Here is a 21,078-nt window from a genome sequence, read left to right as displayed (position 1 = left end):
TAAATGGACTTAAAAATGCTAAATAAAGCATAAAAGATGCTATGGATTTTTCCAAGAACAAAAGTTTTTAAATAGTTTATAAGTAGAAAAATGGCAGTAGAATCATCACAGGATATGTTTAATGATATATTTTTCTTCAGTATTGTACTTGGGGGTACATTATTAAGTGAAGTGGCTCATCACATTGATGAAAGTAAGCTATTTGTTAAGCAAGAAAAATTATGATCAAGATAATGCCACAGATGCATGTCACAGACCATTAAACACAAAAATCAAAAGAATCAAGTCAAATACAAGTGAAACAAAAAGCACAAATACATCTTTCCACTGACACTGGTCTCAACATTGGTGATTTGGCTTCTGTAAAACAAAATCTTCTTGCAATATCATTAATTCAAATTTTTTTTGTGTTTGTTTTTACTTAATTTATATTTCTTTTGGTTTTATAGCTTATTAAGCTATAAGGTTATGGAGTCTATACATATTTTATATTTGTACACATTTTACATTTCACTAAATACACATGGTTGAAAATCACTACTGTAGATCTGAAATGTTTGTTTTCCTTTTAGGATGGAAAATAACAGATTGGATCCTAAAAAATTTCCATGAGTCCACCCAGTGTCTGAAATAATCATAACAAGTTTGAGAAATATTGTTGAAGATTCACATGACTCTGATTAGAAGGACTTTTGAAAGTTACATTAACATATTTACTCAAGTTTATTTTATAAATTTATAGAGTTAGAAGAAATCTGTGGTAATCCTCTAATTTCTTTATTGCCTTCACCTTAATGAAGAAATTCTATTCAATTTTAGTGGTTTATAATGAGAATTAAGATTATATTTGGCTTCCCTGGTGGCTCGGTGGTAAAGAATCTGCCTGCAATACAGGAGATACAGGTTCGATCCCTGGGTTGGGAAGATCCCCTGGAGGAGGAAACGGCAACCCACTCCAGTATCCTTGCCTGGAAAAATCCCATGGACAGAGCAGCCTGGTGGGCTACAGTCTATGGGGTTGCAAAGAGTCAAACACGACTGAGTGACTGAGCACGCAAGATTATATTCAAAGAACATTTTATCATTTGACCGTTTCCTCATGGGCATGTTGCTCATTGTACCATTTACAACACACTCTAGCACTTCCTCCAGCAGCGTACTTCCTCACACAGCCACTCAGATATGACTTCAGTTCCTCTTGAATCGTGGGATTCTGCAGGGCAAAAGCCCTTCCCCCTTTATCTCTGTGCCTTCCAGTACCCAGCACGATGCTGTGCAGATAAGAAGGGCTTAGTCAAACCAAACCAGGCGGATGATCAGTTAACACCAAAATACATTTGGCTCCCAACAAATTTCCCTGAGTCCATTCAGTATTTGGAATAAACTTATCTTTATAGCATTTTTTATTGTGGTGGAGAAAAGAGAACCAGAAAGCTAACACTATTTACTAAAACAGAACCTACTGCAGGAAGGACAAAGACAGGTAAAGACAACTTCTTCATAAGAAAACACAACTGTTACATAGCTAAGAGATTCATACGGATACTAGACTATATACATTGTGACATCTCAGGAAAAAGTTGCTGGCTATCACTGTCTCTCAGATGCCTGTCAAATTCAGACCTTGGTAACCACTTCCTCCCAATGCGTAGAATCACCCCACAAGATCATCTCAAGCAGAAGATCATCTGAGGACAAGGAACATAGTCTCAAGACCGGAATTCCCACAGAAAATAGCCTCGCTAAAACCAACCAACATTTTGGTGAAGTTAAAGTAGGGCACGTGATCAGACACAATCAGAAGCAGCAATGCCTCTAAACCACAACACTCTCTTGATTTCAGACTCTGAACACATGTTTCCTGTATGATGTTGCTGTTGTTCAGTTGCCCAGCCGTGTCTGATTCTTTGCGACCCCATGGACTGCAGCATGCCAGGCCCCTCTGTCCCTCACCATCTCCTGAAGTTTGCCCAAGTTCATGTCCATTGCATCGGTGATGCCATCCAGCCATCTCATCCTCTGACACCCTCTTCTTCTGTAAACAGAAGGTTCCTGTATAGTTTAGTAAACCTTCAAAAATATACATGTTGTGAAAAATTGCCTCAGGGCAATTTTAGAGAAATCCCCATGACTTTTCTGATGGAGTAATGTCAAGAAAGGAAAATCAGTACTAATGATTCATATTTCTGATTACAGTCATAGGGCACGGTCTGGCTTGAGGTAAGAACCAAGCAGTAGAAAGGTCAACTTTTCTTTCTACTTCCCATTACATAGGTAAGGTTTGAAAATACAGATCCATTATTATCTCATAATGGTGATGGACACACACAGGTGAAATCAATTAGTCATATATTTAGAAGCAATATTTGTTGTAAGTGGATATAAATCAGCTCTGTGTTAAGAATTCAGAGAGTTACTTCACTCTCTCTCTGCTTGTTTTCTCATCTTGAAATAAGCTTAGTTATAGTATTTGCCTCATAGGTTGGTGGAAAGGATTCAATGAACAAATGCAAATAAAATGCTTATCACAGAACTATTATATAGTAGCATGCAAAAATTTCAAAATATTGAGTATATTATCAGATAGGTCTCATAATTATTTATTCCTTTTTCAACAGACAGAATGATCTATCGAAAATAGAGCCAAATTAGATGTCTGGTCATATATTCCTTTTTCTGCTTCTATTGTTGGCAAGTTGTTTTAATCCTGGCATTTATCTTGGTTAATTCCACAAATACCTATTGAGTACTTCTATGATATGCACTAGATAAGACCCTGGCCTCTCTGTAATACTGAAATAATGCTGTGAGGACCAAAGAGATAATACATACGAAGGGTTTAAAATCCTCAAAATTTAACAGATAATGGGAAACATTATTCTCAGTAAAGCAAAATAAAGCAAAACTATTTTAACGCTAACAAAAGGAATTTAGTTATCACATGCAAAAAACATGTGGCTATAAGACACTTTAATCAGGCATTCTTAAAAGCTTGTACCCTAAGTCCATCATTATTCTGAAGAATTAATATCTAGGTTATGCTAAAATGTATAGCTAGAGGTTTATGTTTTCTTATGAATTATAATAATTTATTATGTATTTGATACAAGTGTTTTAACTGAAAAGATATTCAGGAATTTAAACTATATTATATAGGCATGTATTTTATTTAAAAATAAATATATATTAAAAAAAACAGGTTACAATATAACCCATTAACATTAGAATGGACAAGTCTGTTCAACGGTATGTAAAGGGGCAGACAAGGATACCGCAGCATTTTTTAAACAATGATATAAAATGTCAAGGTAAACGAAAAAAATAACTTGAGACACCAATTTCCAGAAAATCGTACTATAAAATTGTACTAGCAGTTTTCTAGATTTGGCAGTCATTATTTAGAAAACTATAAAAAAAGTCCACTCATAACAGAAACGAAAATATAAAATACTTTTGGAAAACCTAGACACAAAACTTTCAGTGCCTACATAAATAAATAAATAAGAAAACTGTATTGCAAGAAATGCAAAGGTTGAATGCATGAAAAGTTATACCTGTAGAAGAAAAAATGGAAAACTGTAAATATGTTAATCATATGCAAAGTAACTTAAACTTTTAAAAAATTTCCATCAAAATCCCAATGTAATTTTAAAAGTTAATAACATTATTCAAAATTTCATCTTAATACTCAAAATAATGCTACGTGCTAGAGAATTTTAGCCAAGTTTTTAAAATAAATAATTGTTATGCTACCACTTCCTGGGATCTAAAGTAATTATTGGAATATACAAAGAAATATAAATTGATTTATTATAAAGAGGGATTCTGTATCTTTATACATGTGATTTTGTATACTGGAAATGTAGTTACTTACCCCTTTGAGGTAAATAATTTTAGAGGCTATCATTAAGTTCCAAATATACTGCTATGAAATTGATTAATTTAACAAATATTTCTCAAACACCCACTTTATACAATATAAGATGTGAGGTACTATAAGAAGCAAGAAGTTATAAAATGAGTAAAATATAACTTGATTTCATGTAGCTTATACTTGATTTGGAATATAAGTGTAAGAAAACATATGGTAGAAAAATATAAGATGTTTTTAAACATTTTAAGCACAGATGGTAATATTATGCCATTTCTATTGTAAACTATAAAATTCAGACACATATGATACCTGATTTTTGGTATAATGGCACTCTGATGGGTCTGCAAGAATGTTTACTATAAAATGTACCGTGGCTCAGAGGTTAAAGCGTCTGCCCGCAATGTGGAGACCTGGGTTCGATCCCTGGGTTGGGAAGATCCCCTGGATAAGGAAATGGCAACCCACTCCAGTATTCTTGCCTGGAGAATCCCAAGAAGGGAGGAGCCTGGTAGGCTACAATCCACGGGGTCGCAAAGAGTCAGGCATGACTGAGTGACTTCACTTTCACTTTCACTTTCAAGGAACAGACAGTAATAACTTATTCAATGGGATGTATTAATATTATCCATTTGTATGTAGGACAATGTGCTTGGAATAAGGACATTTTAATTTTAATTAAATTAATTTTTCTGAAGACAGTTTCCATAACTACTCAAATTCATTGAGAAAGACAAAAAAAATACATTATTAACACAGAGGCTATGTATATTTTATTTGTTTTGTAAGAAATACTTCTGATTCACTAGTAATTTTGCAATTAAATGTAGATGTAAAAATCAGATTTCATTAAAATTCATTTTTAATATCAGAAATAGTAATACATTGTTCTCTATGATTAAAGAAATGGTTTATTATCTTCTTGGGTTTAGGGAAAGCATTAAGGCTAGAATCCTTCCTGATACTGTACTTTGGCCCACACAGAGTCCGCATTTGATGAGCTACTGAAGAAGGATGCCATTTTGCTGAACTCTTTTTTGCTATGTGCAACAGAATATAGCAAAAATTAACAACAGAACAGACGTACCTAAAACATGGTTATTCTTCATGCAAGAAAATGGTTTGAAAAATCCTAAACGAATCCTTTGTTAGCCAGAAAATATAATGTTTTGGAGAAATATCCAGCAGATGAATATATTTAAGAACTTTATTTATGGAAAAATTTAACAAATACCTGGGCATAATACTTTAAGAGAATCTAAACTAATCTTGGCTATGAGAATTTTTCTTTTGGGCCTTTTTTAACCTTAAGTGATTGACTGTCTAGTTATTTTAAAATTAATAGTTATGAGATTCCACATAGAGAAAATGTGAAAACTAGATAATTATTTACATTTTGATGTACATGTCAAAAATCTATACACTACTACAAATTGGCATATCTATTTGCATAAAACATAAATAGCAATTATTTATTCTGCAGAAGCTGTGAAATAGATACCTAGGACTAAGGATCTGTGTTCCTTACTATCCTAGGTAACAATATTTCAACCCTCTCATTAGCTCTATAAGAAGATAATTGCCTGAGAAGATGAGTATAATTCACCTTTGGATGACTTCTAAAATGTGTCAATGACTCTGCCATGATGTTTGGCCCTCAGTAATTTGCACTGAATCTTGAACCAGAAGACTCACTCCACGTGCAGACGTGGAACAGTCAAGGCTGGTTTCATTGCTTACATGTAAAAAATTTTAGGACAAAGTTTCCTAAAGAACATAGTGTAAGTGCAACACTAGAAAGCCGTCCAACATAGAAATTAGTGATGGGATGCAAAAGGCCATTCCTTTATTTTAACTATGTCCACACAATTATGTGATGCCATTTATACATATGATCCATCTTAAGAAGAGTGGTTTAGAAAACCAGTAAATTTAGGGGTAAATTACTTTAAACTGAGTCCTTGTGATATAATCAAGATGTGAAGGACAGGCTACTAATAAAATATTACTTTAAATTTACTGTATCCTTTCTGTTGCTTACATAGTATCAGGGGTAGTAAGCATACTATCTCATTTAATCTTCAAAAGGACACTGCAAGTTAGAAACTCCTGTCCCCATCCAGATGAGGAAACTGTGACTTAGAGGAAGGAGCTAAATGCCTCATTCACAGTCTGGTGAGTAAATTGCAGAGCCAGAAACCAAACTGTGTCTCTTTGGCCCTGAACTCTTAAGGTCTATAGTCTACCACTTTCTAAGTGTCATTTTTAATGCTGATCTTCCAGTTGGGAAACGGACCAGGACTCTCCAATAACATTATGTGGTTGTCAGTGAATTATCTTAATTATTTTTTTTAATTCAATAGTTAAGCCTATGTAATTTTTTCATAAGAAAAAAAGTTTCAATGAATTTTTCCTGTTATATATAACTTGGTACAACAAAGTTCAGAAATTTGTCACATTGGTTCCAGACATCTGAAGGAACAGTAAACAAGTGAGGAGAAAATGGTGAGAGAGAGCTAGGCAGGTTGTAACAGGAAATGCATAAGGATTGGCAAAGGGAAATCTATGCTATTTTGAACAAGTAGATCAGATGTTAACTGAGATTAATATTCTAGCCAATATTAAATGCAGAAAAACTGATCTGTTAGAAAACTGAACAAAAAATAGGTTAGAAATTTTGAACACGGGGATTTGTTTTCGGGTGGAGAGGGAGGTGGGAGGGGGATCGAGATGGGGAATACGTGTAAATCTATGGCTGATTCATATCAATGTATGACAAAACCCACTGAAATGTTGTGAAGTAATTAGCCTCCAATTAATTAAAAAAAAAGATTAAAAAAAAAAAAAAGAAAGGTAGCTTTCGGAAATTTTAACTTTTTATTTCACAAAATCCTGTATTATTTGGTAATTTCACAACGGCATGCACTGTTTTTAAAAATGAAAACAAAATTAACCATATAATTTGAACAATAACGAAACTCCAGGGCTCTTAAAATAGGGTTATGTGAAGAAACAGAAGGTCAGAGTCTGCATTTGCTTCTATTCTGGTGAATCCTGGGACACATAGTCATTTGCCTTTTGCAGCTCAGAATTTCTTGACTTCCAATTTATTGATTTACTAGTGACATAAACAGGAAATGGCCCAATTTATTCAGAACAGAAAAAAGTATCATAGATTATTCCCATGGGAAGGAAATTTTTCTAGAACATACTCATGGAGGAATTGACCTATAGTCCGAAATAATTATCATCAATGTCTGAGGAAAGCTGGGTTAGTAGGGAGTAGATCTACTGGTTAAATTCAACTATTACACAAAAGGGAATTCTCAGCTCTTAAGTCAGTTTTATGGTACTTGGTCCCTTGTTCATAAAACAATATTGTACAAGTACCAACACCAAAGTTTTATTGACTTTGTATGCATTACATTCATCTATAAAATATTCTTAAAAGGTTGTGTTTTTAATGAATAGATTTGTCTTTGGATAAAATATTAGAACATTTTTTATCAGTCTATATTTTAATGTAATTCAATGAGACACAATCCATTTGACGGAGCTACAACTTTTGGATGTTGAGTTTTCTGAGCAAATAGATCTCTTCTGAGATTAAAAAAGAGAGAGAAAACAACTTGGTAGCATGTACATTTGCTTGGCAGATGGCGTTAGAGGAAGCAGAGTTTTAAAAATAGCAATTGAAAGCAAAAGCTATAGCCCAGTGCATGAAAACCCATAACCATTCTACAGGAAAAGGTACTCAAGGTGTGTCTCAAGGAAGAGAAAGCTGTGTATGGATACAAACTAAACAAATTGCTTGCTATCTTCTGGAGGGCAAGGAAGCATACGAGAAAAATGAAAAAAACTCAAAGCACAGAGGTGTACCTATTTGAATTTCCCAAAGGCTGACACGTATTTCCTCATTGTATTATGGAGAAAATAAGAAGGAATGTTTTTCTCTGTGCCACAGATGAGGAACGATGTACACAGAGCTCAGGATACGCTCACGGTTACCTTTGCTACTTTTGAGCCATGACTCAGCAGTTCCAGTCCAGGCATAAATCTCTTATCAAACATATGACTGAAATATGAGATTAAAGAAACCCAGCTTCCCCGCCTTCATTTGTGGAAATGCTCCTTACAATGCAGTTTTTAACTATATGAAACAGAGTGTTCCTCTGGATGTACAAACTTCCCCATCACGTAGTTACGATAAGCAAAGTGCTGAACTATCAACAGATTTTCAGGCTAAAAGCACATACTGACACGCACTCTATGTAAGAGCAACATGATCCCATTGACTGAAGTCCCTGCTTCTTCCTACTTGTCATGACTGCTCAAGCTTTCTATGGTCAAATTCTATAAACAGTTACAGAAAATGTAAATGGAAAATTTATTAATAAGTTTTGAAATAAGATGGAAACTTAAAGTCTATCCAATAATATCTTAGCAATAGATTACCACATGAGATTGTCCTTAAATTGAGGACTCTGGGTGTCACCAAAAAATATAAACCTTCAGCAATTTTTAGGAGATTAGAGACTTTAAAGACTCTAAAAAGCAGAAGGAATAAAACAAAACTGGAAGCTTCCAGTGGGGCCTCCAGGTTTTTCCTCTGTTAGGACCTGTTATGGTTCTGTCAAGTCATTAAAGAATAATGATAATGTGAGATGCCTTGCTCAGGTAGATTATATCATATTATTTCTCTGACAACAGAGATGTTAAGATATGTTAAATTAATAATAATGCAGAGTTGCAGAGCAAAAGTGGAAAATTCTGTGAGTTTCCTTTTTCTTGTTCTTTTTTGTTGGGACACGGTTCTTTCAGAGGAATGAATATTGACTAGAAGTGAGGGGAGGAGCAGGTTGGAGCTGAAGATGGTAAAGAGAGAAAACAGAGTTCTCCGTATTTTCTGATTTGCAAAAGAGGAGGGATTTTGTTTGTATGTTTGTTTGTTTTGCTTTGCAGCCCAGAACCTCTAAGATCTCTCATTACAGAACTGAGGGGCTCATTTCTGCAATGTTATTTTTACAGAAGACTCTCTAGAGGCCCATGGGTTGCTGAGTAGATGGTATAATATAAAATATACAAAATGACAGCTTGTATAATTTTTATAATTCTTCCTGACTGAGAACAGCATGCTTGTCAAGTTGGGGAAAGCACTGATTACCTGAGTTAGATGTTAGTTAACTATGTGAAAACCGGGTTTCTGTATAAGCAACATTAGTAGTATTATACTTGAAATTATGTGAAGTTTTAGCCTTTAAAAACTTTAGAAAGTTTTAATGATGACTTTTAAGATACAAGAGACTAAGAACATCATAAGAAGGATATTCGGGAATTTATCTCCATATCAACATATACGTACATTCACTATATTTGCAAAATGTTACTAGATATTTTAGCAGTAAGGAAGGAGAAATAATGAATTGGATAAGATCCCTATTTGCAAGGAGCTTATAATCTAATTGGAAAATAAAGCATAAGGACTTCAAAAGTCAAAGCACAAAAGTCACATAACCAAAATAGTAGGAAGAACAGCTTGATGCATTAAATAATTAACGATCAAATTAACATCTAGACCAGAGGCTATTACACCTGGATGTGCCATTGAAATTATATGGAGAAGTTTTAGGAAATTAAATGCTTGGACTTTATCTAGACCTCCTGAATTAAATTCCTGGGCAGGGCATGGGAGGATAGAGGGCATAAATTCAGAGAAGGGAGATAAGTTGGGGGAAGCCAGACCTGGCATTTTGGACTTTATAAAACTCCGCAGTAATACCGACAAAAACAGTTCCACACAACTTACTGGAGCAGTATTTGAGAACTGTCATGGGCCAGGATGGCACCACTGGGCAAACATATTTTTGCTGTTAAAAGTGGCACGTAGACTAAATGGGCTTTGGGTTACGCAGGATTTCAGCAGAAACTCCCAATTCTTTCCATCTCCACCTATCTGATGCTGAGCACACCAAAAAGAAAGACAAGGCTACATCATGAGAGTGAGATTCCAGCATGGAGCCGAAAGGCTTCAGGAGGGGCATCTCACACTGAATTGAAAAAGAAAGATCTTGCCACACACAGAAGAGCTTGCCAGCGAAAAGGAACAGCATGTATTCAGGAAAGTAAAACTGGGTTTGAAGCATGACGCACTGAAGAGTTGTTTAGAAGAGAGGGGTCATACAGGGGAATGCTGGATTCTGGAGAGGATCAGATTTCTTCCTTGAGTTCCACTGTGTTTTTACTATGGAGAAATGTCAGTACCAAGTCTAAGATTTTATAAGTCTCAGTTAAATAAACATTATGCTGCTTTTGCTTATTCATGCTACATCCAAATAGTTAGTGTCTTATTATATTCATTATAAGCTACACATCTAGGATGCATTCTTGGCTGTGAAATTTTATTTTTTTTTCATATTCTTTAAAGATGGTTCTAGATTCCTTAGTCAATTTCATTCAATTCTCATACTTAACAGAGAAAAGCCAGGACTGCACTGATCTGCTATTGGTGACAAAGTATTTGTGCACAAAATGCCTTTGTTCAGAATGACAGAAAATAAAAGTGAATTTCCAAAACAATTATCAGTGTTGCTGAAGATTTCATGGTTGGGGCTTATGCAACCTGAATTAAATACCAATATTTTGGTTACCTGAGTGAGTGATTCCTGGTAAGATCAGGTTGACGCTCCTGCAGAATTTCAAAGATGTTGGGCTGGCGCAGAAATGCAACAATCTTGTCATTGTAAGCTGAAAAATATATATATATATATATATACACACACACACACACATATATATAGTAAGTAACAATATTTAAAATCTGTTGTTAGTTTTATTCACATAAACCCAGACTTCCTTTGTTCTCCTGATTAACATTTCCTGTGCTCAGAGACATAGTTTAGAGCCCCCGTGCTGTGTTGGGCTTGGTCGCTCAATCGTGTCTGACTCTTTGCAACCCAGTGGACTGCAGCCCACCAGGCTCCTCTGTTCATGGGGATTCTCCAGACAAGAACACTGGAGTGGGTTGCCATGCCCTCCTCCAGGGGATCTCCCTAATCTAGGGATCGAACCCAGGTCTCCCACATTGCAGGCAGATTTTTTACCGTCTAAGTCACCAGGGAAGCCCAAGAATACTGGAGTGAGTAGCCTATCCCTTCTCCGGGGGATCGTCCCAACCCAGGAATCAAACCAGGGCCTCCTGCATTGCAGGCGGATTCTTTACCAGCTGAGCTACCAAGAAAGCCCTTAGAACCACTATAGATAACTAAATTCCAATCTGTGTCTGTCCTGTCAATGAGTATTGGACTTAGATGTTAGGTATGATTGATTTAAGCACTCATTAAACTCATTTGATGAGCCATAGTTATTATCAAATTGCAAGAGGAGATCATCAACAAGATTCTAGATACTGACACTAATACTGATTCTAGATACTGAGACTTACTGCTACTGCTTACTAAAATCACCTCATGAACAATTGCTAGGAATGGAAAACCATCTTCTGATTAAAGGTCAGCCACCCACATGGGTAAAGAGGCAGGGCAAGAGCTGCTAAAATACAAGAGCTGCCAACAGCAACTACTGAAATACAGAGGCAAGCCATTCCCAAATTCTAGGTGGAAATAAATGTCACTAAGTCACAGGGTAGCTCTTTACCAACTCAGCCACACCAACAGTTACAATACAACCAGCAGCATCAATTATGTACATAATATTTTAAAAGGAAAACCTATATCATAGTCAAGGCTGGCTAATGTCTATAGAAATTTTAAATGTAATTAAAATTTATTAAAGGCTCTGCTAATATTCTTTTATCAAGAAAACTAACTTGCTCACATAAGATAATTCATCTTGATTACATATCTATTTCTAATTCGAAATACAGATACATTTAAATCACAGAACAGAGGATCTGAATCCTCAAACACCAGAGATTCTAGTCAGTTAATACTCTTGTGTTCATAAATATGATCAAGAAACATGCCTTACTTAAAAAGAATATCAGTCAAAAGAAACATAATTCTCGAGTCATCTGCCACGTCAAAGCTTAACTACATCAAGCTTATTTTAGTTAAATGTGAATGAAATTTTAAAAAATACTATCTGCTAAAATGGAATCTCATTATCGAACTCAAAGCGTCCTAACTGCACTTTTGACCATATATAAATAATAAACATACTTTTATAGTTGAAATCTTATCACTAGATGTTTACATTTCATCTAAGATCAGAGACTAGATAATTTTTAAACTACAATTTTATAGTACTTTAAAGTTCTATGTGCAGTATTTAGCATCAAATTAGTAATTATACAATAATATATAGACTATTTGATTTCTACTCAGGATTTCTTCTGAGTAGAAGTGGTTCTCAGTGATTCTGAAACTTCTTTAGGACATGGGCACTGCATTATATTTCATGGTAAATCTTTCTTTAAAAAATAAAAATTTTAAGATAAAACCAGACAAATGAAGAGCTGCTCAAATTGAAGATGGAACAGCCCATTTGCCAGCCTATCCATCCCACCTGCCTTAGGGGCTCCAGGTTCGGAAACTGATCTACTTCAACCTCATCATTTTACTAACAACTCAAATTATTCTTTAGGACTACTGGCTTGTATTCATTTATTTTTATTTTACAATTTTGGCGGCTTTTGCTATCTTGAATTTGCCACAAAGCCCCTTAAGAATGTACCATCATTAGTACTACAGGCTCACACGCCATTTAAACTCTGTCTCAAGTATTAGATATATATTAAATAAATATTTGTTTGTCCAAATGCCTAATTTAAAATGGTCACACAATCCAGTTGCTTTAACAACCTATTTTTCCTTAACTTCAAGAATCTAGCATAAAGACTTCACACGGAAAAGGCAGAGTAGTATAAAAATTCTCAGCCTACAGGATTTTACAGGACATAAGTGTTTGATACTCCAATCAGTTTTTTAGGGATAATGCAACTGTTTCTCGGTACACAGCAAATGTAGCAGGCTGACAATAGGGAAGTATCAGCAGAGAATGAACGGTACACATTGATATGAAAGCAAACAAAGACTTTTGGGAAGAGATGACATACCCACTGGAACCATGTCCTGGTACTGTGGCCTGCTGACTGTATTGAACGTACTCGATGGCCTGGGAAGAACTGGTGGTCCTGCATGTCGAGAATCTTCTCCTACCTGCAAACACAAGCAGTGTTTATGTTCTACACTAAATTCCAGAGTACTTTACAAAGGTATCCTAAGCCAAGTTGTTCAGAATACTGACAACAAGCATTGCTAAGTACCAACTGATCAGAACAGAGGCTAGCTTGAAGGGCGGACACAGGACTCTCAAAAGCTCTGCTTCAGTTGCTGAATTGAGGGGAGGGGTTGGGGTATCCATGTCCCTGAGAGGGGCCAGGGCTGTGACAACTGAGCAAGCATACAGAAGGAGCTCAATATGCCTATGGGGATGTAGATGCTGAATACATGTTCCTCTGAATATCTTCTACCTGACAGAACACAGACCTGCAACAATGTATCAGAGAGAACACTTGGGTGCAGCCTAACTCACTGGGGCGGTGCCAGGATATGCCTTCTTTTGGCCAAGCCTCAGCAGAGGAGGAGCTGAAGAGCAGCAGTCTTCGTCAGGGGTTCTGAGTTGGGCATTATCTCCTCAGAAGCAATTTTACATGCTTATTAGTGCCCTCAGAGCAACAGCTCTTTCTGGTTTGAACCTCCCACACCAGCAAGCTAATCACAGCAGGTGTGGAGGAGCTAAATAGGGTTGCCTCAACCGAAATGAGTTTTTTACCTACTATAGACTTAGAAACTCATATATACAAGTAGATAAACAAAAACGCCCATTAATAGTCTTACCCGAAAACTCTAACACTGCTTTAGCTTCTGTTTTAGAAACCGCCCCCTGCCCCGACCCCTACGTTACAGAAGTCTTTCATGACAACAGTAGAACAATCATATGAGAGTTAAGAGAGCAAGGGGCAAAATAACTTCCTGGATTTATAAATTTGTACATTTATTTTTTAATGAGTTTTTGTTCTATTTTTATATTTTTAAATTTTAGTTAATTTATTTTTAATTGGAGGATGACTGCTTTACAAGATCGTGTTAGCTTCTGCCATATATCAACATGAATCAACCAACCTCCTGAGCCTCCCTCCCACCTCCCACCCCACCACCCCCTCTGGGTTATCACACAGCACCAGAGCTCAGATCCCCGCATCATACAGCAAATTCCCACTGGCCATCTAATTTTACATACAGCAGTGTATATGTCTCAATGCTACCCTCTCAATTCATCCCACTCTCTCCTTCCCCACCACAAGTCTGTTCTCTATGTCTGCGTCTCCACTGCTGCCCTGCAGACAGGTTCAGTAGTAACATCTTTCTAAATTCCATATATATGTGTTAATTATGCAATATCTGTTTTTTGCTTTCTGACTTACTTCACTCTGCATAGGCTTTAGGTTCATCCACCTTACTAGAACTGAGTCGAGTGTGTTCCTTTTTATGGCTGAGTAATATTCCACTGTGTATATATGTACCACAACTTATTTATCCATTTATCTGTCAATGGACATCTAATTGCTTCCATGTCCTAGCTATTGTAAATAGTGTTGTGATGAACAGTGGGGTACATGAGTCTTTTTCAATTATAGTTTCCTTAGGGTAAATGGTCAGTAGTGGGCTATTGGGTCATATGGTAGCTTTATTCCTAGTTTTTAAGGAATCTCTATACTGTATGCAGGTCAAGAAGCAACAGTTAGAACCGGACATGGTACGACAGACTGGTTCCAAATTGGGAAAGGAGTACATCAAGGCTGTATATTGTCACCCTGCTTATTTAACTTATATGCAGAGTACATCATGAGAAATGCTGGACTGGATGAAGCACAAGCTGGAATCAAGATTGCCAGGAGAAATATCAATAACCTCAGATATGCAGATGACACCACCCTTATAGCAGAAAGTGAAGAAGAACTAAAGAGCCTCTTGATGAAAGTGAAAGGGGAGAGTGAAAAGGTTGGTTTAAAACTCAACATTCAGAAAACTAAGATCATGGCATCCGGTCCTGTCACTTCATGGCAAACAGATGGGGAAACAATGGAAACAGTGATAGACTTTATTTTCTTGGGCTCCAAAATTACTGCAGATGGTAACTGCAGCCATGAAATTAAAAGGCACTTGCTCCTTGGAAGAAAAGCTATGACCAACCTAGGCAGTATATTAAAAAGCAGAGACATTACTTTGTCAACAAAGGTCTCTCTAGTCAAAGCTATGGTTTTTTCAGTAGTCATGTATGGATGTGAGAGTTGGACCATAAAGAAAGCTGAGCACCAAAGAATTGATGCTTTTGAACTGTGGTGTTGGAGAACACTCTTGAGAGTCCCTTGGACTGCAAGCAGATCCAACCAGTCTATCCTAAAGGAAACCAGTCCTGAATATTCATTGGAAGGACTAATGCTAAAGCTGAAACTCCAATACTTTGGCCACATGATGCAAAGAACTGACTCATTGGAAAAGACCCTGATGCTGGGAAAGACTGAAGGCAGGAGGAGAAGGGGACGACAGAGGAGGAGATGGTGGATGGCATCACCAACTTGATGCACATGAGTCTGTATAAACTCCGGGAGTTGGTGATGCACAGGGAAGCCTGGCCTGCTGCAGTCCATGGGATCACAAAGAGTTGGACATGACTGAGCGACTGAACTAACTATACTGTTCACTATAGTGGCTGTATCAATTTGCATTCCCACCAACAGTGCAAGAGGATTCCCTCTTCTCACCCTCTCCAGCATTTATTGTTTGCAGATTTTTTGATGATGGCCATTCTGACTGGTATAAGGTGATACTCATTGTAGTTCTGATTTGCATTTCTCTAATAATGAGTGATATGGAGCATCTGTTCATGGATTTGTTAGCCATCTGTATGTCTTCTTTGGAGAAATGTCTGTTTAGGACTTCTGCCCACCTTTGGATTGGGCTGTTTGTTTTTCTGGTATTGAGTTGAATGAGTTGCTTATACATTTTGGAGATTAATCCTTTGTCAGTCGTTTCACTTGCTATTATTTTCTCTCATTGTGAGCATTTTCTCTTCACCTTGTTTATAGTTTCCTTCACTGTGCAAAAGCTTTTAAGTTTAATTAGGCCCTGTTTATTTATTTTTGTTTTTATTTCCATTACTCTAGGAGGTGGGTCATAGAGGACCTTGCTGTGATTTATGTCAAAGAGTGTTTTATGTATGTTTTCCTCTAAGAGTTTTATAGTTTCTTTGAGTTTATCTTTGTGTATGTTTTTAGGAACTGTTCAAATTTCACTCTTTTATACGTAGCTGTCCAGTTTTCCCGGCACTACTTAATAAATCTGTACTTTTAAAATACAGTTTCTACTCCTACCCACTCAAAGCCTCACAATCATTTTATCACACTGCTTCAGTCAGGTGTTTGGTGAGGGTTTTTCTAAAGACCCTAAAGTGGAAACACTGTCCCTGTCCTTCACTGCCTGTTTATCCTTCAAAATGTTCTCACTCATTTTTCAAAGTACATTTCAGAGCCTCTCCTCGATAAAGCTTTCCCTTGCCTTCAAGCTGAGGTCAAATGCCACCTTCTCTGACTGCCATAGCACTTGGGGGACATTTTAAAAGCAGCTGCCATTATTAACAGTCTATAAAGCATTTTTCACTTGTATTGTTATTCATCTGGATTATAGTTAGTTTTATACATTCTCTCCTTAGTAAGAACACAGGGACACATGTCATTTTTTTGCATACCTCACATTAAACACGTGTCTACACTGCCGCTACTCAGTCACTTCAGTCGTGTCCGACTCTGCGACCCCATCCCTGGGATTCTACACTACTGGTGTTCAATAAGTATTCGAGATACCCAAATTTCTACTACCCGGAATATTTGCTAAATGAGTCTAAGAGAATGGCTGGGAAGACTTGTGAATGCAACTAGAATTTTCCCACTCCACTTCTCTTGAGTTATTGCTTTGAGAAATGAAGCCTATATGTGTATATATATATATATATATATATGAAGCTAAAGAAATCTCCCCTTGGGAGAGATTTCGATCATTAACTATACCTTGTTCGTCATTCACCAAACTTATTGTTTCAATCTACCAATCTATACTTTCAGTCCTTTCAGTCAGGAAGCTGACTTGTGTCATCATTTCCTGGAATAGACAAGGTTCTTCTTGACATCCTGCTTCTTCAAACCAGACCATCAGACTGTGGGCAAGCCACGATAGACGTGCAATTACTGCAGGATGTGTGTGCTTCCAACAGTGGGCCAGAAGGCACATCCCCCTCAAAGGTTTAACAGTGCTGAGGCTAAATGCTGAGGCTTTATAGGGTCATCTTAGTCCCACTCAGTTTCCATCCATAAGAAGAAAAATCTTCATTCAAATTTTAAGGTGGACCTTAGTATCCTCACTACTAGACCATGACAATAATTCAAGTTCTGAGGCAGAGGAGTTGAAAGAAAATATAAGTAAAGTACTAATCTCATGCACACTGCCCTGATCAGACTGAACGGTCAGCGTCATGTCGTGAAGTGGAGATAAGGCAAGGGTCTAAAGGGCACAGGTTGTGTGATAAAAGCAGGCAGGGCCTAATATGCTACATATGATGTACAAAGTCCAAAGGTGAGAGGTCTACACTGCTTTTTAGGTGAATGTATTAGCATCGTCCATTTTACCACTAATGGTTTATATGACAGCCAGGTAGAGATTTATTAGCTACTCATAAAACATACATATTTTTGTGCATACCTCATCCTGCAATATATTTATATATCATTTTTATATGAGCTTCTTGTGTGTACTCGTCTGTGTCTGCACTTTTAACCAGCAAACACACATGAACCTTAGAGCCAATATGTAAATCGTGAGGGGAAATTCCAAGAGTGGAATTCTGGTAAATCAAATCCAGTTATTTAGTGCATTCATAATCTTTTCTTATAATAGAAGCTGCAAAAATATTTGACATACAATATAATACTGCAAAGATGATATGCTCATAGACATAACATGGAAAAGGAATGCAGGAAAAGAATCTTGATTCTACTTGTCTAAGGGAATGTTTAGAAACAATGTATATAAAGTGATGATATAGGACATTCAAAGCATAAGTCCATTGTTGCCATTGTTGGGTCGCTAAGCCATGTCTGACTTTGGCAACTCCATGTATGTGTATAGCACACCAGGCTCCTCTGTCCTTCACTGTCTCCTGGGGTTTGCTCAAATTCATGTTCATTGAGTTGGTGATGCTACCTAACCACCTCACCCTCTACTGCCCTCTTGTCTTGTACTGAGGAGAAAATATTTGACATAAAGCATTCCTCTTTTATTTATTTAACCTGCTACCGAAAAGGGGAAACAGAAAGAGAGTATTCCTTTTTTCTATTCTTTTTTGGTTAGGTTATTGGAGAGCCCTCATGTGGTTACCACGGGTCACTGCAAAGCAGCAAGGCAGAGTACAGTAGAGCTTTTAATTCTTAATTCTGCCCCTTTTCTCTGGGCACGGAAATCAACTCTCAGATAGACTCTAATTTTAAAGAAGATTAGAGAGGATCACAACCTCATAGCCGAGGCCGGAGATTTTCATCTAATCCAGCAATCCTCACTTAAGAAACTTCCCTACCTTTAACCCAATTTTAATCCCCAATGAAAATCTCAGGGACAGAGAAGCCTGGCAGGCTACAGTCCAAGGGGTCGCAAAAAGTCAGACCCAACTGAGTGACCGAGCAAAAGTCACGTCCATTTCTTCCTATGAAGTTGCTCTCAGGTGCGCCAAAGGGCTCACCACCACCCTCTCTTGAACACTGCATTGCATTGTGAATCTTCTCTCATCACCCACTGCACTTTAAAAAAAAAAAAATCTAATTTCTTCAGCCTTTCCTCTAACGTCCTACTTTTAAACTTGCAATTTAGGTTCTATTTGTTCCCAGGGAAGCCCTGTCAACATCCCAGTACTTCTCAGCCTCCAAAGGACAGTCTCAGACTAGGAAAACAAGGCGGTAAGGAAGGGCCCGCAGCCTTCAGGGAACCCCACGCCCTGCACCCCGCCGCCGACAGGCCAGCCGCCCGCCGGGACTCACCTCGCCGGCGCTGTGGCTGCGCTGCCGGGTCAGATGCTGGCGATGCACCAGCGCGCTCGTGGGTCTGCTGCTCTGAAGCGGGAGCCGGGGGTCGATGAAGGTGGTGGTCCGGGAGTTGTGGTCAACAAAAAACGCCTAGGAAGCAATCCACCGGGTCAACAGTCCATACATGCCACAGATGTGTCCTATTCGTTTCACACATTCAGGGAGAGACCCACTTTGGAGCAATAACCTTCGCTCTGTTTTCTCGTAATTTCAAATCTTCGGGAGAATTACTCCTTCCTCCCTCAAGACAGACCAGAACACAGGAAGCAACGCTTAGACTGGATTCAGAGTGAAGAGAGCAGGAAGGAACGTGGTCCCCGTGTTCAGCAAATACTCTTAAGAGACAGTCGTCAAAGTTAGGATCTTAGAAAAAAATCACCTGATTGGACATTTGGGCTTCTCTTAATTGATGCCAAGTGCATACTGCTATGGGATATTACCAAGTTCTTCTTTCAAACATCATTGACTTCTCTTTTCCTTTTATGCAGTCAGCTACCAAGTCCTCCCCCCATTTTCCCAATATAGAGTCTCCTCTATTTGTCCCATCCCAGTCTGGCTACCATTGATTCCATTATTTCAGGACTTTCTCTTAAATGTAAAGTTATTAATAGTTTCTTGGTCGTTTCCCATCTCTAACAACCTTGAGTCACTGAGTTGGCACCTCACTGTGAGAATATATTTTTCTAAAAGCTTTGACTATACCTCCACTCCAATCCAAAGCCTCTACTGGCTACCTGTTATCTAAAAAAAAAATTCCACCCTTCGGTCACTTTTCTAAGACTCTTTATTTAAAGTCTCCTTATTTGCTCTTCCAGTTTAGTCATCTAAATTTTATCATGTTCAGTGACTCTGGGCAAGTCACTTAAGTTCTCTGGGCTGCAGATTTCTTATAAGAACAGGTCTCCCTCTCTCTCTCATTCATAACAAACACTTCTCCCCCATAACGTGACAGGCGGGAGGAGACCACGTCTGACACGTTTACTGCAGAACCCCCAGTGACAGGAAATCATGAATGAGCACAAGCCATTTCCCTCAGTTTTGCAGTAAAGTCTGCATGCAATGTAGACAGGCCTTTAAAAATTCTTTTCAATTCTAAAGCTCTTCAGAAGAGCTTATTTTTCATTATCAGTAAGAACCAAATGGTAGTAAGTTTTCAAAGAAAAATTCACTCAAGGCAATTATGAAGCCCATTATCTCAAGGACAATTAAAAATGTAAGTTTTCCACGAACAGGTAAAGTTAATTAGGTCATCAAAGATAAAAAGGACTATTAGGAAAACCTGGAAACTCATTACTGATTAAAATGGCAGGACACAAGCTATATGCCAAATAACCTAAGCAAAATAGAACTGACAACTCAAACTGATGGAGCTCCTTTAACAAAGTACCATACCTTAAAGACTAGGAAAGAATACATCTAGATAAATCCCAGGGGCAGATGGTATATTTATGCCAATTAAAAAAAATCACCTTTCCATTATGAAACAAAATGTTTCTGTAGATACAAAATCAGGAAATGGCACAATAATTTGTAAGTAGCTCCCAAATAGGCAGAAAATGACTTCTTTAAAAAATAACTTTGAGCAGAAAGTGCACAAGAAACAGAGCAGAGAAATAACGAGAACCAGAATCCTTGTTGGCCCTTTTCTCAATGTCTGATTTCCAGGTACAAAGCTTAGACTAAATGGAAGTTGTGTAGGAGATGGTGTCATCAACCTTATATCCCTGAGTAATGTTCCCTTCTTTCATAACCTATCAGGTGGAATGTCTCACTTCTCTGACCCTGTTAAAAAAAAAGTACATCAATTGTAAACCCTACACAGGTTTGTATTGCCAGGCTCTGGTCTCAAATGTGACACCAGTTCCTGTTTGATTTGAGCTTCTAATCAACATCTGGATATTACTTCTGCCACTGTTTAAAATGGCATAAAATAGAAATTCAATTATTTTTATAAGTAGACATTTCAGAATAATATCATATCAATCTCACATCATCTTTAAGAAGATTAAGCTCTTATTACTTACAACAATAATATGAAAGATGCTAAGGGGAAAATGCA

The 21,078-nt window shown here is 37.4% G+C and overlaps 1 protein-coding gene across 5 annotated transcripts in view; it reads right to left on the bottom strand.

Moving 5' to 3' along the window:
• The window catches only part of HECW2 (HECT, C2 and WW domain containing E3 ubiquitin protein ligase 2), a 422,372-nt gene that overhangs the window by 69,446 nt on the left and 331,848 nt on the right, over nucleotides 1-21,078 (bottom strand). For all 5 annotated transcript variants that reach the window (XM_043910516.1, XM_043910517.1, XM_043910518.1 and 2 more), the window contains 3 exons: nucleotides 18,975-19,109; nucleotides 12,945-13,047; nucleotides 10,519-10,615 (listed from right to left, as the gene is read on the bottom strand). In XM_043910516.1, the coding sequence (XP_043766451.1) occupies nucleotides 10,519-10,615; nucleotides 12,945-13,047; nucleotides 18,975-19,109 (335 nt within the window). The remainder of the gene's footprint in view (nucleotides 1-10,518; nucleotides 10,616-12,944; nucleotides 13,048-18,974; nucleotides 19,110-21,078) is intronic.

This window comes from Cervus elaphus, chromosome 8 (assembly GCF_910594005.1).
Source record: "Cervus elaphus chromosome 8, mCerEla1.1, whole genome shotgun sequence".
Lineage (NCBI taxonomy): Eukaryota > Metazoa > Chordata > Mammalia > Artiodactyla > Cervidae > Cervus > Cervus elaphus.
This window is presented reverse-complemented; position numbering and strand designations above follow the sequence as displayed.